Source organism: Corvus brachyrhynchos, unplaced genomic scaffold (genome assembly GCF_000691975.1).
Source record: "Corvus brachyrhynchos isolate BGI_N302 unplaced genomic scaffold, ASM69197v1 scaffold14, whole genome shotgun sequence".
In the NCBI taxonomy this organism is placed as follows: domain Eukaryota; kingdom Metazoa; phylum Chordata; class Aves; order Passeriformes; family Corvidae; genus Corvus; species Corvus brachyrhynchos.
In genome coordinates this window covers 11,500,833-11,525,102 of record NW_008239110.1, presented here as the reverse complement: position 1 = coordinate 11,525,102, position 24,270 = coordinate 11,500,833, and the positions used below count along the sequence as shown (strand labels likewise).

Sequence of the window (24,270 nt, the reverse complement as noted above, 5' to 3'; positions counted from 1 at the left end):
TGTTAGTCAGGGTGGTGGTAGCAGTCTGGTAGAATGGTGGCTGCAGTCCTCTGAAGCAGTGATCCTGTAGTAAAACAGTCTGCTCTTCCTCAGGAAGTCCAATGGTGGCTGTGTAGCTCCTGTCCTCTGGAAATCCAGTGGGAAGCCAGTGTCTCTGGTGTTCAGCCTCAGATTATATCCACGATGGGATGCTTGGTTCCTCCCTCTGGGTGGAGCATCTCACAATGGGGTAACGAGTCATGAGGCAAAGTGTTGATTAGGCTCATTAACAGAAGATAGTCCGGAGGGAGTTATCTCTGAGTCAGGTGGCAGGACAATGATGGGCAATTAACAGAAAGATAGTCTGGGGGGAGGAGGCAAGGAAACACTGCCCCACCTGATTTCAACAGCTGATGGGGATGGTAATAGAATACACTGCAACCCAGGACACCATGATGTGGAACAAAAGCCAGAAGACTGCTCCCAGTCTTCTCCACTTTGCGCACAAGATCTCCAAATTTTCTTGATGCTTCTAGAACTGTTCCTATCAGTTTCTTTAATCTTTAAGTCTCTAATCTGTTCTCAGTGTTTTCTTTTTCCCTGTGGACACAGAAACTCACTTAAAACTTCGACTAGTGAAAGAACCTTCACCTCTATCTGACGTGTACGTATCAAAACCTGAGAGGAGGATTCTCACAGCTTCAGCTTTCTGTGTACATAGAAAGAGTTTAGGGGCTCCTTGAAGTTATGTTAAATGAAAGGTGGTGGTCACATCCAACCCACAGTTCCTCTGCTCTCAACTCTCTTCACAAGGCCATGCTTTAGTACTAACATGAGTAATCACATCTTGACTTTAAAAAAATACCTCTTCATATCTTCTCTATACATGAACTCCAGCTGTGCTTATACAGATCTGCTCAAATACCAGGAAAACTTACCTACAAACCGACCACAGGAATGGCCTTTCCTTTCATTGACTTCTTCCTCTGATTCTACATACTACTGTCAGAAAAAGATCATTGTAAGGCAGTTCTGCCAGCAGTCATGTGTTTCTGCAGAATCACCCTCCACCCCCATTTTCTGTTTAGCTTCTCTCAAAATAAGTTGACTGGATAAGGGCTCGGCAGATCATTTTCTCAAGGTTACTCATTAGAAACTTCTCCACCTGCTGTAAGCTATGTGGGGGATTAGATCTCAACCTAAGAAAAATCGTACAGAAAAACCTCTGCTTTTGCATGTCACCTGCCAAAATATGCAAAATGGGCACAGGACCCCAAAATCTCTGCTCTTGTAATGGGCACAGCTCCAATGAATTTAACGAGATTTTGCATATTTATGTTAGTAAAAAGTTTGGCTCTGGGTGAATTTTGTCAGTAGAGGCAGGAGTTCTGGATACTGAGAGCTCTGTTGACTTCAAACACACACACAGAGATATCTTGTGGATGCTGTAGGGCCTGGTTTGCAAATCACACCTACGTAACAAGTTAAAAGACAGAACAGTAACTCAAAGTCTGATAATAAATCAGATACAAGATACCTTCTCACAGTATAAAAATACATATATATGTATAGTATGCAACACTTCTGCAAAATGCTGATCTGCAAACTTTATTAACATTGCACTATTTCCTCACTGCCCTGAAGCAGAACAGGAAAGTATGGTCAATCTTACATTCATAGGCTGGGAGGAGGAAGGGAAGGAGTGGAATTTATCTCTGCTTTTGGGATAATTCACATTAGCAGCCACCAGACAAAGTGGATCAACAACTTCAATATTACACATTCCCTGCTCCTTGCCTCCCAGATTTGCTTCAAAACCACCTCAAACCTTCTGTCTCAATGTACATTGAGTCCACAGGGACCAAGAACAAAGTAAAGTCTATTGCCATCCAGCTCTCCTATAATAAGCACTTACTGCTGACTCCTTTCCTTTTCTGGTGGCAGTTGTTGAGATATGAAAACTGCCAGAGGTAATTGGAAGTGTGATGTACTGCTGAGCCTCACAGTGATCTAAGAGTAGTTGAGAACATCCACATCATAGCTTTATAGCCTGTCTCCTGGTGTCTATAAATCCCAGCTTTTACTACCTTTGTTTTCATCATGCCAATCAAAGGCTTGATTGTCCAAGAAATAAATTACCAGATGAATTGCTGTTCAGAAACATCTCTCTCTCCTTGACAGTGCCTCTCTTCTTGTGACATTGTATGTATACTCTGCAGTACTATTATGCAAGGTGTTGCAGAAATAATCCAGATTTCTGTGTGATGTCATAACACAGAGAAAGGATAACATCACCTCTAGAGAGTGCAACATGAGTGTAATATGGAGATGGATAGAACAATATATTGCAGCAAGGAGAGCTAATTAACGTGGGGAGAAGGGTGAGGGCAGTCTGCCTCATAATGCAGCTTGATATGATGAGAAAGCACTTGCCTGGCAGAAAAGGTTACAATTGTTAGTAGCATAACAGGCTTAGTGGAAGATATTATGGATTTGGGAGGATGTGTGTGTGTGGTACACTGTAAATGCAGTACAGGCAAGTTGAAGTCAAAACATAGTTTCAAGGAAATTTAATATCTAGATCTAAATAACTGCAATAGCTTCAGAATCTTTTAATTCCCTCTGCGGGAAGCAATTTTATCTGCTGTGTAAAAGGTGTCTCTAACAGTTTTTAAAATATCCTTTTTGAATAGTTATTAAACCTTCCATAGGCCTACACTAGGGCTGTTTTAAAACCCATTAGGATAAATATGACACACATTACCACAGGCAGTCCTGAAAGTTAAGTACATAGCTTTGAAAACAAGTCCATGGGATCAGGTGCCAGTGTACAAGAGAGTGCTTAGTGTACGTTCTGGATCTGATACAGCTGACAGACAAGAAGGCTGCAAAATCTACTGCAAGTTAGAGTAATACAACAAAGAGAAACTAAAGATCATTACACAAGTTTGGGCCATCTGGGAATCAATACACATATGTCTGATAACATTAAGTGTGACTGATCTCTGGTACTTCTTGAAATAGGTGGGTTTGGATATCAAATTGATCCATGTACAAACTCCTGTGCCTTTTAACTGATGTATACTCAGTTTTTTTAAGAGTACCCTCTAGGGAACAGTTTTCATGTACTGGCCTGGCCTAGTTTCATGTACTTTCATGGCCATAGGAAGCTTGAGTTTCCATCCCTCCAGCCAAGATGGAGTAAAGTGAAGCCCTTTCTGTGGGCCACTGCTTTAAAAGTTATGACTTTAGGAAAAAGGTGGCTCCACACTTAAAATTTGCAAAGCACTCCAGGCTTTCTGCAAGTACTTGAAGCATGCTAAGATCGTATCTAACAAATTGAGTTTCTTGGGGTACTTTGATGTAGGAATACTTAGCTTTTGAGTTTTTTAATGGAGGCAGATATTTAGGCATCTATCTCCATGAATACAGAATCACTCCAGGCATGCAAAGAACCAGAGCTTAAAGCTACCAAAGAAGAAGCAACCTAATAGGTTCAAACATATTTTCATGCCCCAAGATTGTGCTCTGAGCAGCAGGGGAAGGGATAATAGATGTCCACGACATTTTAGATTTGTAGACAATTAGGTGTGAGCTTCATGCATTGTTCCATTGAACCTAGTTGTCCTTGGATTGCACCGCTGGTGCCTAAGGGGTAACTTGGATTTTATCCTTATCAAATGACCTACACCTTGATGACTGAAATATAAATAGAGCATTGATTTTCAATCTAATTTTTATGGCACTTAATTTATAAAGGAGGTATTTTAGTTGTTTGTTGGTTTTTTTTTTAAAGAGGAAAATGGTGTGTTTCTAGGCTTCACAGTACTTTGCTTTCATCTTATGATGAAACGGACTGTCACATTCTCAGATAGTAATTATAGAGTACATGAAGATTTGAAATAATCAGAAGCATGTCCAAAAGTAAAGGTTAGGGACCATATTAATTTTTGATTTGTGCCTACATGTTCTCATTCACTGTGATTCTGAAGGCATTCAGAGAAAGATATGTAGGAAGGTTTATTAAAAAATCTCGTTTTCCCAGATCAAAGACAAACAAAAATCTTAAAATATAGGAAAAATTTGGGTGTGAAACACTGAGGAAAAGTAGGGCACCATTTTTAGTCTTTTCCTGGAACCATGATGAAATAAGACCAAATATATTAAAAAAAAAAAAAAAAAAAAGGATGGAGTAAAAACTAGAAACTCTGACAGTTCCATGAGTTTAAAGCTACTTGTTGAATGAAGAAGCAATTCAGTTTTCGTCTTTGAGGCTTTTAGTGGCTGTAAAATCAGAGAATACGAGGTTTATGTGGATTTAAGCTTTATTCTACACTAATGTTTTTTGTTGAAGCTGAAATCAAAGCATTTGCAATAAAGGTATATTTTTACTGCTAAGTTTTGGCTTTCTGCTGGGACCAGTGTAATGTTTTTTTGCTTAAAAGCACCACAAGCACTGTACACTTGCATGTTAGTTTTGCATGACGGAGCAGAGATGTCATGTGGAAAAAAAGGATATTGTGTAAAACTGATTTCCTACGGAAATGGTCCCTGCACCACCACTATAAAAATACTGCAAGATTTCTCATTTACTCAAGTGACAATTTCAAAAAGTCTTACATTTTCTCCATCAAAAAAGCCTTGGTGTACAGCCTGTTGAGGATAAAATCCCCCAGAATTGACTTGAAGGGCTCAATTCTCAGCCCAGTGTATACACATGCACAGCTCCCACAGACTTCAGTCAAAGTCATGCTGATTTGTGGCAGGTACCAATAGCTTCTTGGGTCTCAGTTCTGAAAGGATTTGAACATTTTTTGCTGCATGCCACCAAGCATTTATGGCCTCACAGGTAGCTCTCCTGCAGGATCAGGCCTTTCAGGACAGAGAATTCCTTTCTCTTGAGAGTCCTGTTTACTTCTTCAAAAATCAGATTCTAGGAAAAGCTTTCTTTTCTTCATCTTCTATTTTCCACTTTTTCAGTCTTCATTTCATACCATGACACACTTTGGCCAATGCTGAATAATCCCCTGAACTGCTTCTGTTTCATCTTTAAATGCAATAGGGGGTTTGGCTACATTTCAGAAAATGTGTCATTTGATTCAACATCTTAATATATTACCTCATACTTGTCCCATTCTCATCATATCTTTGGGCTTGTCACTTAAAAGCTCATTCATATTAGGGCATGAAATGAATTTAAAATGCAGCAGGTATATCCCAGTCACTCCACATGTATCTGAGCAAACAAGGACAACTATGGGAAAAGGTGACACTGATTTCATTCCACTCCTGAAAAAAAGCTTGACAACATTTGAGTTCCTACCTGTTCCTTCTTTCAAGCTACACAGGAAAGAAACCTGAACTTTGTTGTAATTTTGATGTGGAAGAGGTCTAAAAATGGACATGACATTGTCTGTGCCCTCTGACAGTTCTTCTGATACACCACTCCCCTCTCTCTCTCGCTCTCTCGCAGTTTAAAAGGAGAGCATGGATGATTTCAGCTAACAAATTCCCTGTCGAGGCACCAGCAATGCCCTTGATGCCCTTGAACTCTCCTGCCTGCTTCCCCATCACACTGTAACTTTTGATCTCTTGACACAATACACTAAAGGCCGTGCTCATTGCACTGATGGCTTGAGGATCTGCATCTTCTGGAAGTGGAGGTTCATAGGTCTGGCCAGATGAACCTTTGATATGTGCTTGTTGGTGGCTTTGGGAGATGGGATTTAATGACCTGAATCATCCTGCTCAGTCTGCTGTTTATACATGCTGTGAGTGAATCATGGTAAAGAAGCAACTCAGTTTGCTTTTCTCTTCGAGGCTTTTAGTGGCTGTAAAATCAGAGAATATGAGGTTTATGTGGATTTAAGCTTTATTCTATACTAAGTAATTAGATTTGGAAAAGTGTTAAAAACAATATTACATTGTCTGGGCATGATTCAAAGAATCCTCAAAGCTGGATTCTGATGCCAGAGGCACTTGTGAATATTTAGCATAAACCTCACATTCAAATTCCTTGAATTCATAGTTTTCTTCTATTTTTGCACCTTATTCAGCTGAAGAAGCTCAGGATTTTTCAGCTATGGAAGAAATACACTCTTAATTAGCTTTGATCCTGCAGAACATTAACTGGTGTTCCTTTATTTTATTAGCTCTAATGCAACCTTCAGGAGAGTAAGGTATAAAATACATTGAACACTGTCTAGTGTTGCTCGGTTATTAAAAAATAATGTAAAGAGGTACTAGACTTGTTCTAGAACAAGTAGCAATGAAGTATGCAATGATTTCCCAAGACAGACAATTTCCAGTCTCTTAAAAATGTTTCTATTATTCACTTTTCTGCTTAAATTGGAAGCCTGATTCTTTTGTGTTTTTAGAAATAAAATATCCAGGTTGGATCTTTGAAGAAATTGCTACCCTATCTTTTGTTCACTGCACATATAATTTTTTAACAGGGAGTACACTTTTTGATAGCTTCAGTTAAGCTGTTATATAACACATCTGACGGCTTGCATTAAAGTAGGACTACTTCATAAAAACTGCATTCATTTTACTTAATGACAACTTTTGCACTCTGATCTAATTCTGGGATCCTAAACACCCTCCATTTGGTTTGCTTGGCAAGGCTGTGACAGCAGTGGGGGCTACAGGAGTGGCTTCTCTGGGAAGATGCTAGAAGCTTCTCCTGTATCGAACAGAGCCAATGCCAGTTGTCTCCAAGATGGACCTGCTGCTGGCCAAGGCTGAGCCCATCAATGACAGTGGTAGCACCTCTGAGATAACGCAGTTAAGTAGGAAGAAAAAAAAGTGACCCTGTGCAATAGAGACTGCAGCCTAAGAGAGGAGTGAGAACATGTGAGAGCAGCAACTCTGCAGACACCAAGAGCAGTGCAGAAGGAAAGCAGGAGGTGATTCAGGTGCCAGAGGAGAGACTCCCCTGCAGCCCGTGGTGCAGACCATGGTGGCCCGATGTCCCTCTGAAGCCCAATGGAGGTTCATGGTGGAGCAGAGATCTGCCTGCAGGCTGTGGAGAACTCCAGGCTGGAGCAGGTGACTGCCCAAAGGAGGCTATGATCCCATGGGAAGCCTGTGTTGAAGCAGGCTCCTGGCAGGACCTGTGGACCCGTTGAAAAAGAATCCCATGCTGAAGCAGGTTTGCTGGCAGGACTTGTGACCCCGGAGGGGACCCACTCTGAAGCTGTCTGTTCCTGAAGGGCTGCACCCTGTGAAAGGGACCCATGCTGGGGCAGTTTGTGAAGAACCGCAGCCTGTAGAAAGGACTCACATTGGAGAAGTTGGTGGAGAAGAGTCTCCTGTGGGAGGGATCCCACATTGGAGCAGGGGAAGAATGTGAGTGATTTGATTGGTAATAAGTTAAACTAATTTGCTCAAATTGAGTCTGTTTTGCTTGTGACAGTAACTGGTGAGTGATCTGTCCCTGTCCTTATCTTGACCAACAAACTTTTCGTTATATTCCCTCTCCCCTGGTCCAGCTGTGGAGAAGAGTAATAGACTGGCTTTGGTGGACACCTGATGTCCAGACAGGGTCAACCCACCAGAGACCTTTAGAAACTCAGATCTAATTAAGGAATTCTAAAAGGAGTGCTTGTGTTTTCTCCAAGTACAACACAAAGTGAGAAAAACATTTCAGCCAATCTGAAAATATTTCCTTGAAGGACTAAATTATGTAGATAATGCCAAAAATGTGATTATGAATGGTTTAGCACAGAGAAATAAAATGAAAGTAAGAATGTTTATGTGCAGTTTGGAAAATACTGAGTAATAAAAGTCCAACATGAAAAAATGTCTTATGAGTCAGCATTAAAAAGCACAGAAAAGTCAGAGGTAGCAATTAGCTTTTGGTTCACTGAAGCCAATGGATACTACACCACTGACCCCATTGGACCTATTGTCTTACCTCATAAGAGGAAATCCTTTGAGTCCTTACCTGTACACTGGTAAGAGTCGTGTATTGATAAGCTTTGACTACCAGGTAGTTGGCTTCTATATCTATTATTCCCAGGATCATGTACTTCCACCATCTCCTCTTCAAAATTGCCAGCAAGTTTTCTTCTCCTGTGGTAGTAAACAAGAAAAATTATGTAAGAGTTAGGGTAACATGCCCCAAATACCTGCCTGTCCAGAGAAATTATCTAGGTCTCTTGCATTTCCACTACGCAGTTGAAAGCTACCATATACAAAGAGGTACTGCAAGGAAATGAAAACTAACACACCCTATTTGTCTAGCAGATATTGAAAGAGACAGCCTGGCAAAGTAATATGTGAGGGTCAGACTGACACTTCACTTAAGATGTAAACACCAGCAAGAGAAACAAGCGCAGCTTGAACAGACCAGGTATATGTTCCTACCTTTAGTTTTACATATACACACATACATGCACATATAAAGTGCTAAAGAATAGAGCAGTTTATACATTTATACTTTCCATACACACTGCTAAAATGTTGTATGCTCCACACATGGTGCAACAGGTTCTTACCAGACTGGGAGATTATCAGTATTTGTAAATATGATGGAATATTAGAGCAGGAGAGTAACAGCACTACATTTGGGCATATGACAGATCCTGTTCCAAGGATGGTTATCCTGATCCTAGAGATTCAAAGTATCAGACTTGTTTAGATAAAGGCTGCACTGAGACATATTTTGGGTGACAGTTGCTCTACTCCCAGAATCTTTTTTCTTAAGTAGGCAGGTTTGCTGCCTTCTATGGGAACACTGTCAATCATCCAGTATTTAATCTTCACCACTTGAAAACTGACACTACAATACAGCCTGCAGATCAAACCCACAACTTGCAAAAGGTCAAAGCATTCCTCGTGGAAGGCTAGGGATTATTATTGTTCTCCATTCAAAAGCAAAAAGCTCATTACTGAGGGTGGGCAAACCTGTAACTTGCTTGCACTACAGTAAGTTCCACACATGATGAGACCTCACTGTGAAGGGGCAGACTGTGACTGAACACAGCCGGACTGGAGGTCTTTCAGAGTCTGTAGCCTAAAAAGGAATCTAAGTAGGGTTTACTTGTACTGCTGAAGTACTATAAATGGTATTTGAACTGTCTTGAAAGTTTCAAAGAAAACCCCACTATTCTGAGTTTTTTCCATGTTGCTGTAGCTTTTCTAAGTGCCCCTGATCATCAAAATGGGTGATGGAAAACACAGAAGAAAAGGATCATTATTGACCATTGCCACCTAAACTTGCTCAGGCTTCCCAATCCTCCTTCAACATTTTCCGTCATCACAAGTGTGTTCACTCTTTGGTTCAAATAGACCCAGTAATATATGGGCTGCCATACCAGAGTAGAAACAGCAGGCTCTCTATAGCACCGTATCTCAGATCTTATAAGATTCAAACACAGAAAAACAGATAATTACTTCAAGTTAATTCAGAAATCATAGATGTTAAAGCTTGGCCCTGCTGAGTGACTTGGATGGGTATTTACCTGAGCAAAGCATCTGAATCATTTCACTTTTGCTCATTAAAAGGTGCTCACACATACACTCTTCCAGTGGGATATTATTAGGCAACAGCCTAATTTTTGTTACAGTGATAATGACACTGAGTCCAAAACTGTAAATGCTAAAAAAGTCTTCTTTCCCTTTCCTTCCTCCCTCCCTTCCTTCCTTGCCTCCCTCCCTTCTCCTCCTTCTCTCTCTTTCTTTCAGTAAGCAGCAGAAAAATAGCAGAAACAAGGTGGTGAGTAGAGTAATATTTAAGACAATGAATAAAGAGTAAGTGCATTCAATTATACTACACTTCCCTGTTACACTGACTAAATCCCATCCTTCAGACATAATTATGACTACATCTATGTACTTTTATGATGATTTGAGCATACAGAATTATTTTAATTATTGTTTAAATTTATTTAGGGAGAGGTTTTTAAAAGAGCATTTGTGATTAGGTGTCCTAATTTCTACTAAAATCAGTGTAAACCACGCAGATAAATCCTTTGCAGGTATTGAAACTGCATCTCAAGTTTTTATGCTGCCCAGACAATGCCTTTAAAGCATCAGCTGGAAAATAACAATGCAATGGAAAGATGGGGTTAACATTTCAGAGTGATTTTTCATTGTAATTGTCAAGAGAAAGCCAAAAAACCTGAGGCCATTAAACTGCAGTCTCTATTCCAACAGTAGAAATCCCACCTGAATCGTTTTTTGTTACAGTAGCACCATGATGGTACCTACAAAAGCAGAGAGAAGCAGAAGGCTCAAGAACTGAAATGGCAATAGGTTGCCTGAGCCACGACTGTGGATACAATTTAAGGACTCTTGGTGCCTTTGGTTTGCCAGTGCTTTCTTCAATTTCCAGGCACAGATCACTGTAGTGCTCAGACGTGGCCAACTAAGTGAGTTTTAAGATTGAAGCTTTGGCCGTGACTTCTGGCTAATGGGTAAACTTAGAGTTTCCAGCAGTGGAAATTAAATCTTCTACACTTCAAACTGACATGCATAGTTCTCTCTTTTGGTTTCGATTCTTTCTTTGCTCATGATAAAAATAAGAAAAATACTTGGTATATGTTAATTTATCTTTGATATAGAGCTCTGAGATATTCCAAACTGCAAAAGAGCAGTTTCTGCTGAGAATTCTCAGCAGAGCAAAAAGCAGTGCCAAAATTTATTTATGCAGGTACTGTACAACTCTGAAGAACATTGGTTTAGTTTCACAGCAAGTGCCTTTGTCAGTGGAAAGCAGAGTGTACACAAATATTTAGCATGAGACAAGTAAACTAGAAAATTTGTTCCTGGAGAAAAATCTTGTCCAGTAGATGCATCTTCTTCTGTGGAACATACTTAGTCTTTGCTTCAACTCATTTGCTGCATCTCATGCTACTTAGAGTGGAAGAAAGGTCTGGTTTCTGACTAGGGTCTCTCTGTCCACACTATTTTTTTTTTTTTTGTTTATTGTTAACCTATCAGTTGTGAAAATCTGCAAGCATTAGCAAAACTGATGAACTTGGGTACATTGAGCTGATCACAAGTGGTGTTGCCCAGGCCTCAGTATTTGGGCCAGCTCTGTTTAATATCTTCATCAAGTGCTCCCTCAGTCAGTTTGCAGATGATACTGAGTTGAAAGAAGATTGTAGTTGTAGTGAGGTGGGGGTTGGTCTCTTCTGCCAAATTACAAGAGATAGGACAAGAGGAAATGGCCTCAAGTTGTGCCAGGAGAAGCTTAGGCTGCTCATTTCAAAAAAATTTCTTCATGGAAAGGGTTGTCAAGCACTGGAATAGGCTTCCCAGGGGAGTGGTAGAGTCCCATCCCTGGAGGCATTTAAAAGGTGTGTGGATGCAGCATTTAGGGACGTGTCTTAGCAGTGGGACTTAGCAGTGCTGGGTCAACAGTTGGACTCAATGATCCTAAAGGTCTTTTCCAACCTTGACAAAATTCTATGATGCTACAAAACCCCCAACACATACTTAACGTGTTGCTAATCTAGGGACTTCTATTTGTTTACTGCTTTCTATTTCTTTGGCATCATCGCCACAATTCATAGAAGGGAATGAATCACTTCCAAAGTGAGAGACAGGCAGAAGAAAGATGATCATCTGCAGTGACTGTCAGTCCAACGCTATGGGTAAATCAAGGGAGAGGCAGGTGGAGCCCTGGTTTTGACAGGTGGCTGAAATAAAGTCACCATACTCAAATGTCCCACTTTAGCAAAAAACACCCAGTGGAAGGCAACAGTGGAAGATAACCTGGAGAAGGTGTGGGGCTGCCAGGAGGACAGGACCTCTGAACAGCAATCACAGATGGCATCCTCAGTGAATTCAGGCAACAAAGAGAAGGGAAATGGGAGTTAAGGAGATAAGTGGGAAGCCTTTACTTCGGAAGACTATATGGAGAAGCAGAGAGAATCAAGAGCTGTATTCTAAGGCTCACATCCGGAATAGAAATAAACATCACCTTTGCATAAAAACAATGAGGGGAACAAAACCATCACACCTTATTAAAAAAAAAAAAAACCCAGAGAATCTAGGTTTTTTTTAAACTTATTTCCCTTGATCACAACTCAAAGCAAACTAATTATTCATGTCTTCTGAGTTGTAAGCATTGTAGACCAGAAGGACCAAATGCAGACGCCTACACTTGAACTAACTGGTAAAGCATTTTAAAGGGTTTTTTCCAGCTAACTTTTTTTAAACGTGAATTCATTAGAATGAGATACACTAGGAAGAGAGATTATTTCAGATCATGTCTTTTGTTATTGCAATACTCTGTGACTAGGACTTTCAGGTGGTCATATAAACACATATTAAACCATAAAGTGTGCAGGTTAGCTGAAGGGCAACATTTCCTGTGGGGCAAAGCACATATTGATGCCAGTGAACATGCACAGAATTATGCAATCTTTAGACACTGCCTTCTTTTGATGGAGGTCCTCCTTCAAAAAACACACCCCAAACTTCTGTCAGCATTTGAGCTTCTGAGATTATAAATCTTCATATTCAGTCTAATCCAAATATAATGTAGATTTAAAAGTAAATTGCAGATTCAGAATGTTTCAAGATTCAGAAGTCTAACATAGTCTTAATACAGAGAAATAACACCCCTCTCTTCTTGCTCTTTCTAGAATGATATTTTAAGTTTTAATTTTTACACTAATTTTGCAGTGACACACACTTGACAGTTATATATACAGAGGAGCTCTCTGTGTTTGGAAAAAAGCTACAGCTTTGCATCTGCTGGCTCAAATTAAAAATCAACAAATAAGCTGCTTTGTAGAAGAGATGGTTTTACATCTTGTAATAAGGATTTACCCCTGGGGGGTTACAAAATTAAAAATAAATTAGAGAGAAAATTGAAAGAGGCTTTAGCTGTGTACTGTCTACCAAATATACATATATACATGTACAAAACCCTTTTTACATTCACCCACACAGCCGCAGAGGTACAATAAAAAAACCCAACAACCATTAAGACAGCAAATTCCCAATTATTTGTGTATAGGCTTGGGACACAGGTAGAATAACAGCCCTGCTAGACCAGAAAACCAGCATATTGCTTCTCTTTCATCCACTGCAGTCTCTCTCTTTTACTTCAGATGACAACTTGCTATTTAGATCAAGATCATCAAAGGAGCTGTGCTCTCCTTCTTCCTTACAGAGTTTAGCAGAGACATTTAAATGAATGCAGGAGACTTTCAAGGGGGAAGGCAGACTGGGGAGGGAGGGCTGCCAGGCATGCTGGTCCTCCCCTGCCTCTCACAGGAGTGCCAGAGTCAAGTGCTACACAGTAAAGAAGCAAAAGTCTCACAAAGGATGAAGATTATACCAGGATTTACTTATTACCTCTTTTCTTTGCAAAAGAATCTCAACTACAAATTAAAATTACAGGATAATTGTTTCTTTTTAGTTTTCACCCTTTATATCCAGTCTTGCAGAGACAGAGCTTCACCAGTACAAATGTTGTTTCTCTACAGACTTTGTAGTCATCCAACCCTGCTGCGGGCCCAGGGGAAGGAGGCAGTCAAATGGGGTTGCACTGTATAGGGGTAACACAGATAGCTGTTTTACAAAGCCAAAAGGCTCCCATACCTGAATAACAAAACTTTGCTTCTGCTTGGTCAAGTAGCTGGTTCAGGAGGCTGAAGGCCTGCTGTAGAATACTTTCGTCTCTGCACAACAGCTCAAAAGAACTGTTACTCTTCTGTGTGTCTTTAAATCCTCTGATCCAAAAAGGTTTCTTATTTCCTCATATCCACTTGTATTACTGATAACTACTTTATGGGAATACTGTTGCCTAAAGGCAAAACACCACCACTGCTAAATTATTTACACAATAGAGAAAATGCACTCTTTACAGGAATGCTCCTCTAGTCTGGCTTCACAACACACTTCTGTTCCCCTCACAGATGACTGCTTACAGGCTGCACTGCTTTTGTCCTATGTCATGTTTTCAGCAAGCCTTTGCGAGACTAGATGGCATCATCTCCTTTTGCCTCCTCAGAGCAGCTGATCTTATCCAACCTGTTCTTATTCACAGCTCCCTCCTGCTTCCTCTCTCACAGCGGGAAAACTGCGTTGGTGTAACAGCCCTGAGCTGCTGCTGCAAGCAGCTCCCACATGTTCCTGCTCCTTGCCCTGTGCCAGCTGGTGCTTATGGGGCTGCACAGTGAGTCAGGGCAAAGATCTGCCTAAACCCAAAGATTTGGGATTTTCAGATTAATTTTTAGACAGTGTCCTGAGCAGTCTGCAATCAAATCCATATTACTCTTGTGGGAGGCGAGGACCAAGTAAGCAGATCCAGGCAAGGGACAAGTTTCTCCTTGTCTGATACAGGGCAGGCTTAGCCTATTGACATGCCCTAACATAGCATTACATTTACTAAATTACATCTGAAGTGTTTAGACTTTTTATTTCCTTTTAGAGATTTTGCAGAACAGTCTGTTTTGACTGTGGATGTAAATCATAATAGTTGAAGTCACATCTAAGAATCTGAACATCCATTTTTCCATTTTCATAAAACATGAAAGGATTCATTTTTGATGCCTTAATTTTGATCTAGCCTAAGCACTGTTGTTAGATCTTATAATCTTCAGATGTCTTATTTCATGAGATTACTGGTCATTACTTTTAGGGGTAAATTAAAATTTAAACTGCACAAACGAAGTAGCTGATCATTTTACTCATGCCTCATTTTCTCTCCTCCTGCCTACCCACTAGATATGGTTTTCCCTTTGGTGGCAGACACAATGCTTGGTGTCACTACCACAGGTTACTTGAAGGAACAGTCCATGTCCAGAACTGTGTAAGACCTGAAGAAAGCTTGGAACAGTGCACTGTTTCAAAAAACAAAACTCTAAATTCCCAGCCTTTTAAAATGTTAAGCTAAAAACCACAGTGACGTTTCTAATACATGATTTTTTCATCTAAGTTGGTTTATCTCCCAGCCTAAACTTAGCTAAGCACTTTCCCTGAAATGGCAGAATGTGTCCCACTCTGTAATGCAGAGGGACACGAACACACTGAGAAGCTGAAGCCTTCCCTCAAACCTGAGAGTTGATTATATCTTTCTGCATGAAATCTTCAAAATTTATTTCTGATCTACAATACTCTCAGATTTAAGTCACCTCTGAGCTAACACTATAGTCTGTCAACTTTTGGCTCACTCTCACACAGAACTACTTCAAAACAAGCTGCTGGATCTGTAGGTCCCTTCCAGCTGAAATACTTCGTCTTTTCTCTTTTCTCTCTTTTTCTTTTTTCTTTTCTTTTCTTTTCTTTTCTTTTCTTTTCTTTTCTTTTCTTTTCTTTTCTTTTCTTTTCTTTTCTTTTCTTTTCTTTTCTTTTTCTTTTACTCTGTAAGCACTGCAGTCCGGCCCTTTTTCATTGCTTATCCTATTTTATCTAGTATGAAGCTAATTACAGCAATACAAAGGTTTTCAGAAGAAAAAAATCCCCTCATTTTCAAATTTACTAGAGTGTAAGTCAAATGAAAGAAATCTATATAAATATCTCTGTATATCATTTATGAATGTGTAATTTGCATGAATAGTTTATCCTTCTGGATAAGCTTGGGCATCTTAATCATATTCACAAGACTTATTTAAAGTCAAATAATCATAAAACAAATAATATTCATTGTTTAAGCCAGAGGAATCAGTTAGGATGCATGAGTTTTCTTTTTTTTTTCACCTCTCATCAACTCGTTAGAAAATGTTGGTCCAGCCACCTACCCACTCTGTGACATTTTTTTCCCAGCAGACAGATATGAATAATGAATTACCTACTTGTTATTCGTGATTCCTACAAATTCTATTCCACAAATCATGAGATTTGACTGAGATAGTAAAAAAAAAAGACCCAATGCAAATTGTCATTACTATTAACTATTCATAAATCAAGCAGAGCCAACTGAAATTGAATGTGTATCCTTTCTTTAAAAGACAGTAAGGAAAGAATAAGTCAAGGAAGTCAAGGAGTGTGCATCTTTCTCTATTCTCCATCAGTAATGTCTGAACACACTGATCCAATTTAAATCTAATTTGACAGAGAGTGCAAAGATATTACTTCCCACAGATCTATTGTGAATAGTTAACTGCACAGAAGAAAGAAAACCTAACATTGCCACCACTATGTACAGGCTTGGAGGTACTCACACTACTTACTAGGCACCACAGTCTGGACTCTGCATCTTCTTACACACCAGCTCATTCACAATGAGCCACAAATCCCTGAGAGATCAGGCAATGCCGGTTCTGGGGATCACCAAACTGCTACCTAGTAGCAGGCACTGGAATGAAATATGAGCAAGGACTGTATCCAGGATATGGCACACATGAAAGAGAACCTGTTTTTTTACAGGCTATGAAACCTAGAGATATCTACTAAGAAAGAAACCACTCTGCTGATGACTACCAAGAGGCCAGTACTATTAAGAGAAATAAGGCTATTGGTGAATGACCGAAAATGGGAGTGCTGTTTCCTGTGGTACACACACACTACAACACTGACAATTCTTGCTAGTTTTGTGACAAATTAATTAACATTTAAAAGGGCATTTTAAAGTAGAATAGGATGGGAAGCTGATGATAAAGAAGCAATGCTGGCAGAATTAAAAACTTCATCTGGAGTTAATAATGTTAACCAAAAATATGTAAAATTCTAATAACCAGCACTATTTCATGTCATTGCCCAGGGCCAATGGGAAAGCTGAAGAGGTCAGAATACATTAGGGCTGGCTGGCTCTAGAAAAATATGGCTTTACAGATGCTCCCTGATTTCTAGAGGTATTCCAGTGTTCTGTGTTAGAAGTCTGCAAACATACACTCAGTCCTCTTGGAGTATTTATTTGTGGTACAGCCATGGGAAAATCTAGAAGAATTATCCCCCTGTTGGAACTTTCCTGACACCACAGTTGGTGAACTGGAATAAAGTTTGCTAAACTTCCAAGTTACATATTAAATATTATCCCTGGAGGAATATAGAAGCTTTGGGAACTTCTCATCACCATGGGTAAAACCCTCACTTTAGAACAACCAGAGATTATTCAAGAAATGCCACTAATTACACATGAAGCAGAAAATGTAGGAGCTGCCACTAGTTAAAGCAATTGTGAGGCCAGTCACCCCAAGGTGACCAGCAGCAGAGGCCCAAGAGAAACGTGCAAGACGCACCAACCCATTGTGGCTCCTTCATTGTTGGCCACAGCATGAGCACCTTGTTTTATGCATGGCAGTAATTCCAAAAGCTTTATTCAAAATGAGTAAACCCAGTTAAGAACAGAGAAAATGCAGGCATGAGCATAAAGAAATATGTGAAACACAATAGCTTCAAATAACACCAAGAGCTGGTGCATTCATTTGCCTATGTCATGATACTTACAGGAGTTATACACACCAGAAATCTCAGTGTTGCATCTGTAATGATCAAAACTACTAAAAACTCTCATTGTTTATGTCCTTTGCAGTATGACTAGTGAAGTATGACACCAAAAGCATAAAACACCACTGAACCATGCTAATTAATTAGCACAAAGCATCATATTGCTACCATGTCAACTAGACAGCTACAGGCAATTCTGCTGAAGAAACTGGCTATTTGTTATCACATAATCCTGAACGAGGTACTCAGAATGACCATTATGATTAGACATGAAGCCCGACACATTTTTAGATGACACGTTGATCGGAGCAGGTGATATTTTGTTGCATACCTGTTATGTACCTAAATCAACAGGGTCTTGATGTGACCTTTGAAGATTTAGCAGTATTAGTATCAGATAAATAAATCAGAATTATACATCCATATGTCTACATAAAGGAGAAAGTGATATGGGAGGCAACAGAAATTATGGAGAGCAGCCCTCCATCCTGTACTTCTTGCCTCCTCAGCTGGCAGAACTGGGCTAGAAAAACTTTGCAATGGGGTCAGGACTGTAGCATTTCTGACAAGAAAAATACAAATTTTCATGATTCAAACTCTACAGAAAGAGAACTTAGTAGGCTTACGAAGCACCTCTAAGAGGTACATAATCAGAATAGTCAACTTTTGTGTATTTTTTACCATCTTTCACAAGCATGGTGGCCATGATCAGCGTGTAAGTGCAATCATACCCAGAAGGTGGTGAAAGTTGATGCAATACAGTTCAGGCATCGTTTTGCTCTAGCTAGAACATTAAATGTTAATTGAATCATCAGTGTGTACCAGTTTACCTTCAGTAAATTTGTCAAAGCAGCTTTGTATCAAAGACTGAAACTCATCTGGTCCTGGTTTTGCGCAAAATAATGACTGGAATACAAAATGGAACCTACAATCTACAGACAAAAGAAGTGTTGTGTCCCTGCCTAAAGCAGTCTTGAAGTCTGAAAAACAGAGAATCTAATTACTGTAGCTGTGCTACTGAAACAATGAAGAGGTTGAGAGTGAGACTGATAAGCAGTTAGATGATATGCTACTAAGCTGGGGGTCTGCAGTCCTCTCAAATTCTGGCAAAAGAGTACCTGCTGTGTGATGTGCAAACTGAGAGATATTCCATCAGTGCTATTACAAAGTGACCTATGCATCTGATAGTGCTGCTAATGACTGGAGATTGTGCTCATGCTTAAGGTATCAAAAGAGTAATTACCTGCAGATAACATGCATTATCTTTCCATGGAAGAAAGTGATAGCCAATAAAAGTATGATCTAGAAATCCAAGATCTCATAAAATACATACAATAAAGTAGTGTAGTTTAGATCCTCAGGTATCGTACAGTAGGAGAGCTAGTGCCACTGGGCTGCTGCTTAATCAGTTAAAGACTAGTATTACATTTGGTACTTGTTATCCTACCATAAAAAGAGAAACTCCACTAATTCATCCAGAAACTAAGCTGTGCATCTTGGAAAAGCCAAGCATGGTTTTAGGAAGAGCTGGTTCTAGGGGCAGAATCTGGACTCAGCACATAAGCTGGTACTTCCCAGAATGGTGGTTTTGTGCCCCTTGAGTTTCAATCCCAGGAAAGCTAGCAGTTCTGGAGGGCAAAAAGAGATCAGTGTGGGAGGTAGCAGTTCTGGAGGATGCAGCCAATTACCCCCATTTTGGTTTCTGAATAAATGCAAGTAGATCACAATGATGAATTAAGATCGCTCCAGAAATAATCAGCTCTTGGTGTCTGTCATCCCTGGAAATCTCTGTCACTTTCTGCACACTCTTCTGTAATGTGTGCTACTCAATCATGCAGTGCTCAGCAGGGTGCACTGAAAATTAAACATCTCCCACTCCTCCTCACCAAGAATTCAAGAGAACGTGCATCTGAAAACACTGCTGAGAAGTATACAAACTTTATGTAGCAACTGTGAGGAGTGATTGCACCTCTCTTGATTCCAGTTGATTGCCACAAAGCTCAAAAAATCTCCAACAATAAAAAAGCAGTGATACTTACAATGAAGAAACTTATTATAAAAAAGTGTTTTCTTTACATGACTCCTGACTTATAAGAAAATTGCTGAATACTTCACCGGCATTTATCTGTCCTGCTTGCACTTTACAGTTATTGACCCAGTAGCCTTTCCACTCAGATGAGAGGTAACACCTAACTAGAAATACGTCCCATGCATTTATAGGAGAGGAAATATTAATGTGCTAGGAAGATATTCTGGCTGGAAAGCACAACATGAAATTCTATAATGTGAATCTCCAGGTTAGAATAAAAGGAACTTGCATCCCATGCAATTAACATCCAAGCAGAAAGCCATCAGCTGATCAGGTAGCCAACCATTAACACATGAATTATGACCATGTATGCCCCCTTACACATCCAACAGAACCTTTACCATTTTGTCATCTATCATTTTATTCAGAAGCCCATCTTTCTACATTTGCAAGCATGCATATCTGACTCAGACACATATCCTTTGACATCAATCCAGTTGTGCAAGAGTTATAATTTTTCTTCCTTTCCCCCATTCCAGAGCTGAAGCCCAGAGGCAGTTCCATCATGCAACAACTGCTCAGCACATGAAAGAAGGGATTCAGTGCACCTTCCTAGCACAAGCTACTAATAAAAGTGACAGAGCACTGAGGGCTGGGAAGCACAAATGGAGCACCAGCTCAGTTGGTTACAGCATGGTGCCAATAATGCCAAGGTTCTGAGTTTGATCCCTCAAGAGTTGGACTCAATAATCCTTTCATCTTGGAATATTTTGTTATTCTGTGTCTGATTTTTATATTCTATATATGAGAGTGTTTTACTGATGCATCCAATGTTGAGAAATGCATCAGCACAATGATTCAAGAAAAGGAAACCATTCCAAAAGTAGCAATCACCTTAGCAATCCCATCTCTCAGAAAACTCATCAGCACAGGCAGAATGAAGGTATATCACACAAGATCAGGCAGCCAGAAAGGGTGAACAGGCTGTCTGACCCTCTCAGAGAAAAGATGTGTCAGTGTGGAAGACTCAAACTTCATCATAAAAGCCATGACGGGTAAGTATAAAATCTGGTTTGTCGGCAACAGTAAAACATCTTCTGTGAGAGAAGTAGAACAAAAAGCTTTCAGGAAATGCAGTTAATAAAATAATTCCCATAAAACATTGTGTGGCATCTAGTATCAAGAAAACCTTCTTGTAAAAAAAACTGGATGGAATTTTTTATGGAAGAACATTCATAGGTGATGAACCTGCACATGAACTTGACAGGAAAAGGAGGTAGCACATGCTATTGAGCCCTGAACTATAGATGGGAAAGCTGAGAGTTCTGTAGCCCATCAAACAAGAGTGAAGGTGCCATTAAACATCCCATAACTATTCCCATTCTTTGATATTTAAATATGCACTACAATTTTCTTTAATTGTGACCTTTATTTCCTGCAGCCTTGTGCCCAGTGAGTGTAATCTGGGCCAGGATGAGCTAGACCTGCTTTGTTCAGTGTGGCAATGGCTCCATGAAGTGCACAACAGCAGAGAGTCAGGGCCCTCTGTGATGTGGGAGCAGCACTGGCTGTCCCCATCTTCTACATTGAAATATATTCCTGCGTGAAAGCTTAGCCCTTTCAGCAAACTTTTGACAGCAAGACAAGCCATATACATCAAATGTGAGCAGAGGTTTCAGGTGAAATTTGTGCAGGGCAGCCCAGGTGAATTAGATCCTTTGGGATGTTCACACAATTGTGTGTTTCTAGTTGCAAGGACCAGGCTGAGCTCTAATGAAACTCTGAAGAAGCAATTAATGTTTGAAGGCATAAAATTCAGGATACCAGACAGATGGCAAAGGAAGAGGGAGAGAATGAAGGTAGCATGTGGACATAACTATGTTGCTTGGACATATTCCTTCACCTGTTGAAATAATACATTCAGAACTTGCACAGGAATGGTTGCTTATTTACTTTGCTAGAGGTGATATTAGGCTTATGGAAGTAGAAACATCCCCAAAAGATCTGGGAGCCACCACAATTTATAGGCCAGTCATGAGATCTCTACCGATCTCCTAGCAAGTACTGTTGCTGACTATAACCACAAGTGCACCAGTAGGAGTTCAAAAAGCCCTTATTTTTATTTTGTTTTCCTGCTCTCCATTTTTCTCTCTCAAGATTTTCATGGAAAACCACAGCCAGCCTTTCCATGGTCTGACAGAATGCATCAATTTATTATTCTGCTCTTTACCATTTTCTATGCATGTGTAGTAACACTCACATATTCTCAATAATTTCAGCCTTGTAATATTCAGCATTTGCATAGACCTTTGCTACTTCTAAGTGAGCTAGAAGACAACTCCAACATCCCAACAATGGGATGATTTAGGCCTGTTTATGGGGTTAATAATGATTTGGTTTGGTTTTAAGCATATAGATTTAAATTTGTTTTCTAGATAGGAAAATGTAACAAGCCATTTTTAGTTCAAAAAATAGAAACCATCAGTGCTGTCTTGTGTTGTGACAGCAAAAGACTACAGAGCTCCCCTGACTACCTCTCTATTTTTTGGTCTCTTCTTATGCCTTGCTCTATTTAATGTTGCTGAAGAGGAATGCATAATATCTGGGCATAAAACCACAAAATTTCTCCTTTAGGAGAAAGAATGGGCCAATATAGTTCATCTGTATGATACATATGTCACCTTTACAATTGTATCCGAGACAGATAACAGCCAGGAAAAATAGCTTTAAATAAACAAAGAAAGAAACAAAATCTTCCAATATGTAGGTCCAGGAAAGCATATGCTTTAGCATATGTGTAGTCAAGATATTGAACTACATAGGCTCATTTACTGCCAAATTCTGAGCTTCTTAAATGCACAAGATCCATAATAACTATTCAGGTCTGCTGTGATCTGTCTTATGCATCTCCTCTAAAAAATTCCCACTTCAAAATAAATGACTACATTTATAACTGCTTACTGGTTTACATAACTTGCAAATAGGAAAGGCTAAAAAAAAATCTTCCTGGGATTCAGACTTCTGTATCAATTTCACCAGTCAAAAACCAAAAAAATTTGCTTAGACAAAATGAACATATTTTTATGAAAACAGATTACTATCTCCAGTGAGATGAATACCTAAACATTTTTGCATTAGAATTCTGATATTTGTTTTACAAGTTTGAAGTTTCACTTTGATTTTTAGTTGATTGACTTTGTATGGTTTTATTATTTACAGACTTTTTAATAACTTCAGAGAAAGTCAGGGGGAATAATGTGAACTGATGGACTCATGGTTTGATATTTGTGACGTAAAACCTGTCAGTAGAATAGTTGAAATACTTAGTATTTTTATCACATTACTTTAATAAATCATAAAATAAACAGAGATTTTTTTTTTTCAAAAAGAAGGTAAGATGTATCAAAATAAAATAAATAAAATAATATTGGAACCAATCATTAGTCAGAATATATATATGGAATGTATTCTGAGATGTGGCTTTATGTTCTCAGTTCTTGCTTCAAACCTTCTGCCTTCCAGCACGCAGTGTCCTGTCAGAGAAGAGGGCTAAAACAGACTGATGGCTTCACCCAGGCAGGAAGAATATAATTCACACATTATTCTTTATCATCTTATAGATACCATATCTATATTTACCTATTGCAAGTACAGTGTTAGGTAAAGAATTTAGACTAAATATTGGAAAGGATTCTCTTTTGAAAGAGGGTTTGATACCAACAGGCCTTTAATAGCTCTTGCAATCAGTATTTTGTGAGCTGGAAACACACATGCAGATGTTTCCAAGTGTTGGTTTGATCTGCAGTCTGAAAAATTCCAGCATTCAAACGCAAAATACGCCCCAAAATAATTAAGCTCTCTCCTTCTTTTTCCAGTTCACCTTGCATATTACTCCCCCATTTGTACTCTTTTTCCCTACGCGCCCCTACACGCCCACTGCAGCTTTACCTTTGCTTTTTCAAACTATTTTGCTACATTTGAACATAAATGTATCCCACATTTACACGCCTACCCTTGTGGTTAGCCTGCAGCAATTGAGGCTTACACCTTCCAGCACACCACCATTTGTTTGTCAAGTGGCATCAGCCTTGAGCCTGCTATTTCACCTTCTGCGTCAGGAGCTGGCACACGCCTTTATGGCCCTGCTCACAAACTCAGCAGATTTACCTGCCCCCAACTGTTGGGGTCCCTCCCCTGCCATGGAGCCCTGGGAGAGGGGCCCTGAGGGCACAGACACGGGGTTTCCCTGCCCCTGCTCAGCCTCGTTCCCATTGGTTGGTTTGTGTTCCCTGCGCGGGCAGAAGGACCCTTGGTCCCGTGACTGGAACAGTTCCTCAGCAGAGCTCCGGCCATGCGGCTGGAGAAATAAACATCTCTCTGAAACAGCTAGCAAGAATCTGTCTGTCCATATATATTTCCTTTCCACGGGACTCCTGGTTTGATATATGCGTGTTGCAGTATCCCCACTGCAACATAATGGTGGAGACACAGGAACAGCACTGTACCCTAATTATCTGAACTATGGAGGAACCGTGGGAAGACTCTTGGCTCTCAGAGCCGCATATGGACATTTATCTTAAAATGATTCTTGAACAACGATTTGTAAATTTTAGCTTGATTCAAGCTCAAAAAGAACTGAAACACTTCCTGGCATGGTTGTTTAAGAACTTTTTCTATGTTTCTTGGGATTTAATTCTTACCAAGGGCTTTTGGAAAACCGTTTGGACACAGTTAATACTGGAGTCAAAATATATGCCGATGGAAGAATATTTTCGTGAATATTATTTAGTTACCGAGACTGTTGAGCAATGTCAGCTGTGTCCTGGCGAAGGGAAGCCTGGCGCAGGGACCGTGCGGCCCAGGCCACGTGCACCGAGCGCTCTGCGAGCAGCAGCGAGGCAGTTCCCGCG

The 24,270-nt window shown here is 39.9% G+C and overlaps 1 protein-coding gene across 1 annotated transcript in view; it reads right to left on the bottom strand.

Moving 5' to 3' along the window:
* The window catches only part of SLC35F1 (solute carrier family 35 member F1), a 110,485-nt gene that overhangs the window by 47,135 nt on the left and 39,080 nt on the right, over positions 1 to 24,270 (bottom strand). The window contains exon 3 of the mRNA XM_017739412.1: positions 7,928 to 8,055. Within this exon, the coding sequence (XP_017594901.1) occupies positions 7,928 to 8,055 (128 nt within the window). The remainder of the gene's footprint in view (positions 1 to 7,927; positions 8,056 to 24,270) is intronic.